A 12632-nucleotide genomic window follows, 5' to 3' on the forward strand; every position below is an offset into this window, starting at 1 on the left:
AATTTATAGTCTTTGAAATGTTAATACAATTGACAAAGATACTGGGAAACATTAAACAGTTTTTCTTGTTACGTTACATTTTGCTGTTTTGCTAAATTTGCAGATGTTTAGAAGAAGTTTTAAAAATCTAGTATTATTGCATGTTAATCACCTTGAGTTAACACTTAGTGTCATTTAGTCTGCTAACAAGAGTCAAAACTTTTGCCAAGTAGCTTCACATTTCAACATTTCTTGCATTAAAACATTATGCTTAGTATGGTGGAAATCCACTTGTACTTTATTTTTATAATTCGTAAGTAGGCATACAAGGTGAACGCAAAGTTGTTTAGAAACAAATTCTTCCTTAGTCAAATGCCAAACCCTGGGCACAACAAAGGCTCACAAAACCAACAGAGAGCATGAATTACTTACAGTATTAGACATAACACTAGCAAATGTGGGAGGGGGAAATATGCCAAACAAACATTTTAAAAGGAATCTTTAGTTACCTTATAATGATGAAAGCAGGGACGGAAGAAGGAAGATGCACCAAAGAATACACAAGTCATTAACAGAGATTTGCACTTTATTGTAATTTTGCATCCTGAGATAATAAAATTTAATATCTGACAATTGAACAATGACAGAAGCAGCAGTGAAAGTTTCAGAGAGGCAGGTATCCTTCCTTTTGGCACAGGTATATAGGTTGAGTTTTTCCAGAAGAGTCACTCCGGAACTCAAGGGAGAAAAAATGATTCATTCCACAGGCTATATAACAATACAAGATGCATGAAAGTTCTTGGCTTAAATGGACATATTCACTTTTACCCTTTTCTGGTAAAACTGTCTCAACAGGAATCCTCTGCCCCAAAGTAGAAATCCTAGGTTTTTCAGACAGATATTTTGATCAGTGCCCACCTTCTAGCAGGATTTCCTATTTTTGCAGCTGACTCACATTTGTACATGGTTAGTTCAAGGATGGCAAACTAGCTTGTAGATCATGTAATTTCAAACATATGTAACTGGTTTCAAAGTCCAGGTATTAAATCAATTTTATACTGTTTGCTTACTATAAAATGAAAAATTAAAAAATTAAAGATCAAAGCAAACAAAATAAGCAGGAATAAAAGAAACATTTGAGAAATTATTGCTTAAGGCAATAATTGCCTTCATCTTGACTTTATACACAGAACTACTTTGAGACTCAGAAATTGGTGTCTACTCCAATGCTAGAAGACAACATTATAACACTTTTCACACTTGTAATCCTGTATGTGTGTATATGTATGATTTACACATATACACCCAGATACATTAGCTCAATTATATCATCCTGAAACAGAAAAAAACTGAAGGCAAATTCTAACCTGAAGTTATATAGCCCAGTCTAGCCAAAACGCACACACATACTTTAGCATTTCATTATTTAGGGACTAGGTAAGCAACCTGTGGAGGTCAAATAATTTCGGTTCCTTTATGAAAGTGGCTCCCAACATTTCTGCCATAAGGATTCCTTTATTATTCCTTCCCCATATTTTCAAGTATTTTATTTATTAAACTGCATATAACAATAGGTTTTGTCGTTTAAAAAAATAATTAAAAGCCTAACCACCATTAACAGTTTCTGATCAGTATAGATAACCAGTTTTAGAATTGAAGAAATATAAGCAAAATATGTAAAAATTCTGTCTTAGTTGGCTTGTGCAGTAGGAATGTTATGGGTAAATGTATGATTTCTAGTATACTTTTTGAAATGCTGAAAAAGGTTCAGGATGACCCCACTGCTATTTTCATCTGCCCCAAGTTGAGAACCATTGGTTTATATCCACGTGCTTTTCCTCTCTAAATCAAGTATTATAACACAATATAACACAATTATAACACAATTATCCATGTTAACACATAACAGATTAATAACAAAATTACTACCCAAACTAGATTAACTGCAATACTCTTTCTGTAAGGTTTGACTGAGAAAGAAGATATAACAACATAGATTTAAAGGACTCTATTTAGAAATTACAAAATTATGATATGCAATATATCCTTCAGTCAATTTCAAAAGCACATTTATATATGAAAAAATCCTCAATTCCCCTGTGAGGTAGGTCCAGATTATTGTCCCCACTTCCACCATGAGGACATGAGGTATAGAGGAATTAAGCAGCAGAGCTAAGAATTAAACCAGAAGTGACTTGGGTTTGACTTCTATATCATTTTCCTTTCTAATATTACTAATTTGTTCCAACAGATGTTTTTGAAGATATGGAAATAATTAAGACACTGAAGCAGATATTGGATGGGATATAAAATTCTTTTTCACATCAATGTCAAGGTGGGTCTTACCATACCTCCACATCTGTTGCAGCCATAATTCTTGCTCAGGTACCAACTGCATATATAGTCAGATTCCACATAGGTAAAGCCCACAGACCTCAGTCCTCAGTTCCTAGGGAAACTACAATCACTCTTATCAGCAGGGAGGTGCTGAGATCTCACAGGCATCAGGTTCTTTGAGTCTGTATGATATGAACACATACCAGCTAGGTGCCTGTTGGCAAATCAAACTTTTATTGTGTGCAAGGCACTGCAAGAATTTCCATGAAGGGTAGCAGATTTGAGAAAAATCATTCTGAGATTCTGTAGAGTAAAAATTTCCTAAGGATTCCTAGTATCACAGAATGTCAGGTAACCTCTAATTTTCTGTCCAGCTCTAGGTTAAATCTCATGATTTTACAGATGAAGAGACTGACATGTAATGTAAGTGACTTGCCTGGAGCATATTAGATCATTTCCTCATATAGTATGAATCTGACAAAGTCCACAGAAAATGGAACATATTCTCAGGTTGCCATCATAAAAATGAAAAGGCTGGCTCAGAATCAGGAAAAGAGAAACTGGGGGCAATACAGGAAGATGTGTATATATACTATACACACACATACATATATATATTCCACATATTACATGGACAGATATTATTAATAAAATCTATTCATTATTTATTTTCTAGGGAAAATTTTCCAATAGTTCATCATTTAAAGTAACCCAAAGAATTTGACAATTGTTATACAATGGATTAAAGCAGAATTTTATAAGCATACGAGGACTTAATTTCAGTGAATTTGAGCATCTTATTATCAAATTAGCAAAAAGTATTCCCACTATGTGAAACTGCTCCAATTAAAAGGGTGTATACAACTTTCTATATATCCTCTCAGGTCAATATAGTCAATTCTAATAAAAAACTCTTTGGAGGCTTTAAGTAGTGAGGTCTGATTTTTTGAGTGGTAATTTATAAACAAAATTAAAATGCTAATGATTTTAAAAGAGATTTTACATTAAAAAAACCCATTTGTTTGAAGACTTACAAATGTTATGGAACTTCACTCAAATTAGATAAAACAAGAATAAATTTCATTAAAATGGTAGAGTGCTAAATAGTAACAGTTTGATTAACTGATCAGACATTAGTGCTTATAGGTCATGATAAGATGAACAGTGTGTTAAATACTTCAGTAGGCTTTAGTAGGGCTTCAGTCAAAGACTATTGTTTTTTTCAGGACCATGTTAAATTACATGTTTACTAGCATTAGAGTTATACTAGTTTTATAAGTGACCGATACTTCTGTAATATTTTGTCACTAATATATCTCATGATTGGGGAAAACCCAGGAAATAGGCTTTGAATAAGAAATAAAGAAATACAATATACTAGTAAACTATTCTTATGTTATACTTAGCTGAAAAGGACGGTTTTAATGTAATGATTTACCAATTCATTTGTTCTGCTTCCTTCAACATAAAATGTTATCTTTATTTAAAGACGACAAGGCACTTCTCCATCTACTTCTAACATTTGACTACAATGGTTTCTTCCTAGATTAGTATAGAGGGTAGAAAGAATCAAAGAGTAGCTGAAAAATGTTAAAGCTTATTTCATTTTATACACAATTTATGTGAATAGAGATGCATAATGGAAAGTCAGAGAAGGAACAGTTTTAACTTGTAACCTCAAAACTTTGTAAGATTTATATACTTCAGCAGACACATGTTATTTTCTCTGGAAACATCCGTAGCAGGTTTCATAAATGAATATTATATAACAAAGAAAACTCAAATTTGTTTCTTTAATCTAAAAACAACTGGCACAAAAATACTTCATCAACTTGACGTATTCTATCCTGAGGATATAAGAAAAAAGTCAGTGAGTGAGAAATTAATGTCCACAGTGTACTCTGTCATTTCAGCATTCACTGCTGCCAATATCACTGAAAAGAAAACAAATCTCTTAAAGGACTCAAAAATACTCAACTGCTAATTAGTCCCCTCCAAAGGAAAAGAGCTTGAAAAAGTAGTCATAGAAGAAAAAAAAAAATTGGGTATTTTCTGAGTAGTTCAAGAAAATAAGTCAATCAACATAATGAATAATAAGATAATAAATTTAAGAGTTATTAGAATAGGTTTTAAAATTAAGTTTACACATGCTGGTAAATGTTTTTTATGATAAATACTACTGTAACTTGAATTATATACTCTGTTACCTCCAGATGCACTCTATTCCTGTCTCAATATTTGTTTTATAGAAACAATTCACCACTTCCTGCTGTTCTTTGAGCAAAACGAGTATGATCTATACATGGCAGAAAAAGTTACTATGACCATCATGTGGCCAAATTCTAAGTTTACAGGAAAAAAATGAGATTATAAGGGTTGACTCAAAGTAATTATTCTATCAGTGATATTAGAAATTTTGTATTATGCTGGAAATCAATTTTGGTATTAAACTGTCACAATTTGAAACATAAACATGATGATATTAGCTGGAACATAAACCACAGATACAATTTTTCCCCAAATTTATCTATAAAACAAGACATTTGGTATACATTTTCAGAGGTTTCCACTTTGTCTATAAAAATACACCTTCAATTTTACAGCAGACAGACAAATGATATTTGCAGGCACACACAATATATTAAAAGTTAGAGATTCTGGGTGGCATGGGGGTAACAGGGTTCTACAGAGAGAGGTGGAAAAGTTGTTCATGCAATTATAATCACATATCAAAAATCTCTTTTTTCCCCTCTTCTTTTACTGGTCTAGGACTGTGGATTTCAAATTAGGCATAAATTTTAAAAGTGGCTTTAAAAGGCTTGACCTTGTATGAAAAAATGATTGCTCTCTTCACTGGGATGAATGTTTGCCTAAAAAAGTCAACTAATAGACTAAAATAATAAATAAAATATTATTCAGTCTCAGATACTTTTATTTTTAACACTAGTAATTACAAATAGTGTCTGCATACAGGCATAAATTTGCAGTTGAACTAATGCAATGTAAAGCTTTCATTATGTTAAAAACTCAAATTCTAGAAGAATTAAGAGTGTCTGCTCTTATTCCAATGTGAAGAGAACTAGAGAAATATGCACATACCAATGAAAAGCCTGCATGTGTGGCTACTTTAGAAACTAAAATATTTTTGTTAAATTCTTGTCTTTCCTCATTAATAATATCCATACCTTTACAAAAGATCCCCAAAATGAGGATTAAGAGTATTTAATCAATTATGAATCTGCCACTTTAGGTAGAGCTTTTCAATTAGTTCTCTCTCTTTCTCAAAGTGGATCATAACTCCAGAAAGGGGTTAGCAGTGGCTTTCCTGGGGGTGGGGTCTGCTGCTGCTGCTGCTGCTAAGTCGCTTCAGTCATGTCCGACTCTGTGAGACCCCATAGGCGGTAGCCCACTGGGCTCCCCCATCCCTGGGATTCTCCAGGCAAGAACACTGGAGTGGGTTGCCATTTCCTTCTCCAATGCATGAAAGTGAAAAGTGAAAGTGGAGCCCCTCAGTCTTCTTAGCGAGCTCATGGACTGCAGCCTCCCAGGCTCCTCCCTCCATGGGATTTTCCAGGCAAGAGTACTGGAGTGGGGTGGGTGGGGTCTAGATACTTCTTAAAACATCTGAAACACTCCTTAAAGGTCATAATCCTGTGTATTTCCAAGTGAAGAAAAGGATACATAAAGGGAGACAAATGAGGAGAGTGAGGCTGTAAAATGTGTCAGATGTCAAATGAATTCTTTTGTAAGTGGAGGACAAAATGGGATGTACTGAACTAAATAGAAAAAATAAGGTTCTTGGTTTCAGGTGCAATGCAGAAGATCTCAGACAATGATTTCAATTTTAATCTTCTCATTACAAAGGGCCATCCTGCCCACACCTGAAATTTTTAACATACTTATTATGGCTTTGCCATAACACAGCATGTTAACAATCTATACATTCAAAAGGATGCTTGCAAACTTCATTCACATTAAAATTTATGCAGAATTGTTGGCAACACATTAAGAATAACAGTACATTCTGTAAACCATGACATATCACATTTTTTTACTTTATGCAAAGAAACAATATTTACAGGTCTTTAGGAGTTTAAATATTTTATCCACTAATATAAGTGATAATTAAGCAAAGTGCAGGACAAAACCAGTGCTATTAATTGCATGTCCTTTAAAAGCAGGTAAGAGTAAAACCGTTTCTAAAAGCTACCAAAAGCTTATTTATGTATGTTCAGTAAGGGATTACAGAGCATTAAATAGCCTAGAAAAATGATGCATATTTAGAAACAGTAAGTATGAAAATTATAAGGCAGCATGCTCAGAACATGTTTTTGTTTTTTAAACACCTGCACTGATGTTATATTTAGTGGCAACTATATATATATATATATATATATATATATATATATATACACATACACACATATATGTGTGTATATTTATTTAAAAATTGACAGTGCAAAATACAAGCCTCATTTAACAACAACAAAAAGGATGTGCAAAATTTCTTCTTAAATCAACACAAATGAAAAGTGTGAGGAGAATATTCTACCATTATAAAGAATAAAATGAACACAGCAAAGGAGACCATCTTCATTCCAAAATCATCTACAAGGCACTAAGGGTAGGAAATGACAGGTAAAACAGAAGTGACTGAATAAAACTCCTCAGTCAGGTCGGAATATGGGATATTTTGGTAAGAATTCTATTAGTATTACCTGTAAAATAAAAATAAACAAGAATATATTGACAAAATTTTACAATTTTACTGTAACTTATACATAACCCCTAAAATCTATAATCATTTCTCACAGGACTATGTTTTGGTCTTATACTATAAAGCAAGTGAAATATATAAAACAGTTACAAAAGGAACTTACCACAAGTTATCATTAGATTGGCAATTAAACTGAAAAACATAATTACTTGCTATAGCTAATAGTTTTTATTATCTGATTTACAGTAACCATTTAGTTAACAGAAAAGCAAACCCTATTATATTTTAATGTCTTTCCCATTTTCCCTTGGTTCCTGTTTTTTGTAGCAAAGTGGAAGCGATTAAATGGGAAGGATACAAATTTTATTAGACTCTCTAGCAAAAATTTATTAGGATTAGGATTAGGAAAAAATACCTTCACTTATATTACATTTATATATTTTTCAATTACAACAGCTGATATTGGTTGAATATTACTATCTTTTAGAAGCTTTTCTGTAAAAAATAGTGTTCAAATGGATTGATTAAAACATTTTAATTTAAAAAAGGTTTGGAAATAAAAACAATATATTTATAAAGTTACAATAAATTATACAAGGTTTTACCTATAGAGAATTTTAGATTTGTGGTCATTTGCACATTATCCTCAAAACTATTCAAAGTGCAGAAAGACATATAATAATCCTTACTTATGAAATAGAAATGGAATGTTTATTATTAAATATATATTACATGTCAGCAACTTAAAGTCTGGATAAATTTCATATTCTTTTGAATGTTAACGATACTCAATTTGTCACATTGGCTATATGTGACTTTATGTGTTGTGACTAAGATTGCAGATCTTTCAGTTTAAAAAAACTAGAATCTATAGTTTCCTCACTGAAAGCTATTAATAAATATCAGCTAAGAAAAAAAAAAAGCCAGGAATATGAATCCAGAAGTCAATTCCTATTTTATGTAAGTTTTGACAAGATTACATTTAGAAATATTTGTTCATCTGTGCCCATCAACATGTGTTATGGTTTGCACCTGTGTTAGAAAAAGATTAAGGTTTTACCATGTTTTCATCTGAGCATAGTAGCTTAAGTTTTTCTAAGATATAAATAACTGTCAGCTTTCAAGATATTTTATGTTGGCTACAAACCTAAAAATGTGGAAGGAAACCTCTATGTTCCAAATGACAAAAGTTCAAGCTGAGAAGAAAAAAGGTAGAAAGAAGATGTGACAAATGATAAATACAGTAAAATGTAACATTCAGGATGGAATCCAAAAATATGCTATTAAAGATAACTGCATACTTACATACTCCATCATATTGCTAGTTTCACATTTCCTTTTAGTCAACTTCCAGTGCAAAGCAAGCTAAGAAGGTAAAGTTTGTTAAGAATTTTAACAACAATTTATACCACTTATTACCTACACATTTGAATAAACCACTGAACAACAATCCAGGAATAAGATACTTTAAAAATACTTTGTAAAGAACAAATATTAAAAAGTGAGTATTCTCTACTTTATGCTTTTGTGGCTGAAAATTTCCCATTTTTTCAATTTATTAATGCAAATATGAATGGAATACTTATTTGCTTAAACTTTCTTACCTTGTGATACAATCTGTTATTTTCCCATTCTAACAACTTCTGAATTGATCTTCTGGTCTATAAGAAAGAATCAAGACTTTGTTACAAGATGAAGAGCTTCATAAACTATGTGTATATTCTTCTGCTTACTTGTAAGATCCCATTATTTTCTCCTCTTGCCTTTTCTTTTCAAAACAAAATAAGTACAAATTACTCTGTGTTGTGAGTCCATTAACTGGACTATATAAAAACATTACCAGTACTGCTAGTAGTCCATTTATGAACCTAAATCTAGACTTTCGTGTATCTTTTCACAAGGTTAGTTTTTTAACATACATATAATATGCCAAGCTAATCTGATTACTCATCAAATGTTTTCCTATCAGAGTTCTTTGCATAATACCCGACAAACAGTAGTCAAGGTCTACAAGTTGAGTAAAACAAACCAACATATATCAGAATTTCCACTGAAAAGAAGTACAAAATCAGGCAGTTGAAAAATTTGTATTTAGAGGAAAAAATAAAAACAAGAGAAGCAGCACTGTAGTAAACAGGAAGACAGAGGCTGAGTTTCTCATTTGGAGTGCATGTATTTTGAAAGGAATAAGAAAAGTTTGCAAAATGTTCCAAAACATTAAAATTAAAGACTGTTAGGCATTTTTTATTTTTAACCAAACTTGGGTCTCCTGCATTGCAGATGGATTCTTTACCATAATGAATCAAAGACCAAGTCATTAAGAAATGAAACATTAAAACAACTAGAAGAAAACACAGGAGTACATCTTTTAAATCTTGAGTTAGGCAAAGCCCCCTTAAGATATGATATAAAAGGTACAAGAAAGACTATTTTAAAAGTTAAATTTGACTTAATCAAATTAAAAGTTTTTATGTGTCAAATATAATATCAAGTTAGTAAGAGCCCACCCAGAATGTCAATGTGAAGACCTTAGGGAAATCTCTTCCCCGGAGAGACAACTATTAAGCTTATCGGTATTATCAAGTACAATCATTCAAATGTTCTAGAGATTGATCAAAGGGTTTACAACAGATTGAGAAGTAGTTATTCAACAACATCTATGGAAAATAAGTACTAACAGTGGGAAGCCTTGGTATTGGAGCTAGATGCTATACTCATATCTGCCTTGTGGAAGAACTGCTTCAGTGTAAGGCAGTTTCCACATCTCCCAGATACCTGGAGTAGAACAGTTCTTCTGGTTAGTTTGGGCAGACAGTATAAAATAGGTAGATCCCATTTTCAATAGTTCTGTGCAATAAAAGGCCTAAATCAAGTGGGTGATGTCAGGAGAGCAGCAACTATTTCCCTACCCACAGCTTCTGAAAAATAGGCAGGATAGCTGGCAAAGAACGAGTCCCTCTTTCTACAACATCTATGTTGTAGGTGAGCTGTTACAGTTGCTCTGACAACTGACTGGCAGTTGCTATCTTCCCAGCGTCCTATGGCAGACATATTCTGGGTAGATATGAGAGATGGGGAATATTAGCAGACCCCACTCTCCCTGGCTTTAAGTTAAGAAAGAATCCACAACTAATATCATACTAAATGGTGAAAGATTGAAAGCTTTTCCTCTAAGATAGAAAGAAGACAATGATTGCCACTTTTATTCAACATATTACTGGAAATTCTAGACAGAGAAATTAAGCAAGAAAAGAAATAAAAGGCATCCAAATCAAACAGGAAGAAATAAAATTCTCTCTCTTTGAAGGTGACATTATATTATGTGTAGAAAACCTTAAAGAACCCACAAAAAACCATGTTAGAGCTAGCTAACAAATTCAGGAACATTTCAGAATATGAAATCAACATGCAAAATTCATATGCATTTCTATATAACAGCAGTAAACAATTCAAAAAAGGAATTAAGAAAATATAATATTTCCAATAGTATCAAAAGAAGAAAATATTTTAATAAATTTAAGCAAGGAGGCAAAAGACTTGTACACATAAAATGATAAAATGATACTAAAAGAAATTAAAGACTTAAATAAATGTAAAGAATCCTGTGTTCACAAATTGGAAGACTTAATATTGTTAAGATGACAATATTATCCAAGATGATCACAGATCCAACGTAATCCTTATTAGAATACCAGTGACTTTTTATATAGAAATAGAAAATTTCATCTTAAAATTCACATGGAACCCCAGAAGACTCTTATTAGCCAAAAAATCTTGAAAATGAGAAACAAATGTAAAGGACTCACATTTCCTGATTTTAAAACTTACTACAAAGCAATAATAACCAAAAGAATACAGTACTGGCATAAAGATAGACATATAGACCAATGGAATAGAACAGAGAGCCTAGAAATAAACCCCTCAAATAAACAGTCAACAGATTTCTGACAAGAGTGACAATTGTTCAATGGGGAAAAAGGACTTTTAAATAAATACTGCAAAAACTAGATATCCATATGTGAATGAATTAAGTTGAATTTTAACTTTATGCCATATGCAAAAATTAACTCAAAATGGATCAAAGAATTAAAAATAGGAATGACAATCACAAAAGTCTTAGAAGAAAATATAGGAGACAATCTTCACGACACTGAATTTTGCAATTATTTCTTAGATATGACACTGAAGCACAGGCCAAAAGGAAGGCAGAAAATATCTGCAAATCACATATCTGATAGGGAATTAATAACAAGAATATATATATATATATGTATGCCACAACTCAACAACAAATAACTAAACAAGCTAGTTACAAAATGGGCAAAGTACCTAATATACAAATGGTCAATAAGCAAATGTAAAATGCTCAACACTACTAGTCATTAAGGAAATACAAATCAAAACCACAATGAGATATCACTTCACACTCATTATGGTGGCTATTATCAATAAAATGGAGAATAGTGAATGTTGGTGAAGATCTGGAGAAACTGGAAACCTTGTGCACAACTTACCAGAGTAGAAATGCAGAAGAGGAAAACTGTGTGGGAACTAGGACTAGGATAGCAATTTTTGTTGTTGCTGTCTGTTTGATATCAACACCTGAACTTTAATTAACAAATTGCTGGAAGCTCAGTGGGGACAAGTTTGAGAGTTCAAAATTCCAAAGGGGTCCCGTCTTGGTGGAGACTCCCACACTTTTATGACTTTATTACCAGGAGCCCTATCAGGCTCTGATAGTGATTGCAGAAAAATCCCCTCATCTTTCCAGCAGGAGAAAGGGAAGAACCGTCAGCCACATTTATATATGCCCAGAACATTCTGTTCTTCTTAGCAAAGCCTGCTCTCCAGAGAAACTACTGTACCAGAGCCTCATCTACTGGGATATTACTAGAGCCTAACCCATCTTGGAGAAGGCAACACACAACTCTAGCATCCTCTAGCTTTCCTGTCCCACCTAAAGGGAAAAACAAAACAACAAAAAATCTGAGAAGCACTTCTGTAGTGTACAGCCCAGGAGTACAGGCTCAATAAAAAAATTAAGCTTAGACATACTATTGGAGAAGGAAATGGCAACCCACTCCAGTGTTCTTGCCTGGAGAGTCCCAGGGACGGGGGAGCCTGGTGGGCTGCCGTCTATGGGGTCACACAGAGTCGGACACGACTAAAGTGACTTAGCAACTGACTTAGCAGACATAATACTATAGAACATGTCCAGTCTCCCAAAACTTTGTTTAATTGTTAAGTTGTGTCCTACTCTTTGAAACCCCATGGACTGTAGTCTGTCAGGCTCCACTGTCCATGGGATTTCCCAGGCAGAAATACCGAAGTGGGTTGCCATTTCCTTGTACTTGGGATCTTCCCAACCCAGGGATTGAACCTTTGTCTCCTGCATTGGCAAATGGATTCTTTACCACTGAGCCACCAGAGAATCCTCCTTCCCCAGCACCTTACCACTACATCAATAAGGCTTCTGTATTATAGTACAAGGAATACAATTAAAAGAACTGTGCATCTCAGGTGATATCTAAGAAGTCTGTAGGGAAATTCAAGGAAAATAGGCCAGACAAAAACAAGGACACTAAGAAACGTTTAGCCT

At 33.2% G+C, this 12632-nt stretch overlaps 1 protein-coding gene across 2 annotated transcripts in view; it reads right to left on the reverse strand.

The window, feature by feature from the left end:
- Positions 1-544: 544 nt before the first annotated feature.
- CHIC1 (cysteine rich hydrophobic domain 1) overlaps positions 545-12632 on the reverse strand; it is a 48989-nt gene continuing 36901 nt past the window's right edge. Inside the window, exons 4-6 of one of the 2 annotated variants that reach the window (XM_040265674.1) lie at positions 8638-8694; positions 8339-8398; positions 545-7034 (exon numbers count right to left, since the gene is read on the reverse strand). In XM_040265674.1, the coding sequence (XP_040121608.1) occupies positions 6984-7034; positions 8339-8398; positions 8638-8694 (168 nt within the window). In that variant the 3' untranslated portion in view covers positions 545-6983. Of the gene's footprint in view, positions 7035-7574; positions 8230-8338; positions 8399-8637; positions 8695-12632 lie in introns of those variants that run through there. The other variant, XM_040265675.1, reaches the window with a different exon arrangement.

The sequence above is a fragment of the Oryx dammah genome, unplaced genomic scaffold (genome assembly GCF_014754425.2).
Source record: "Oryx dammah isolate SB20612 unplaced genomic scaffold, SCBI_Odam_1.1 HiC_scaffold_23, whole genome shotgun sequence".
NCBI lineage: Eukaryota > Metazoa > Chordata > Mammalia > Artiodactyla > Bovidae > Oryx > Oryx dammah.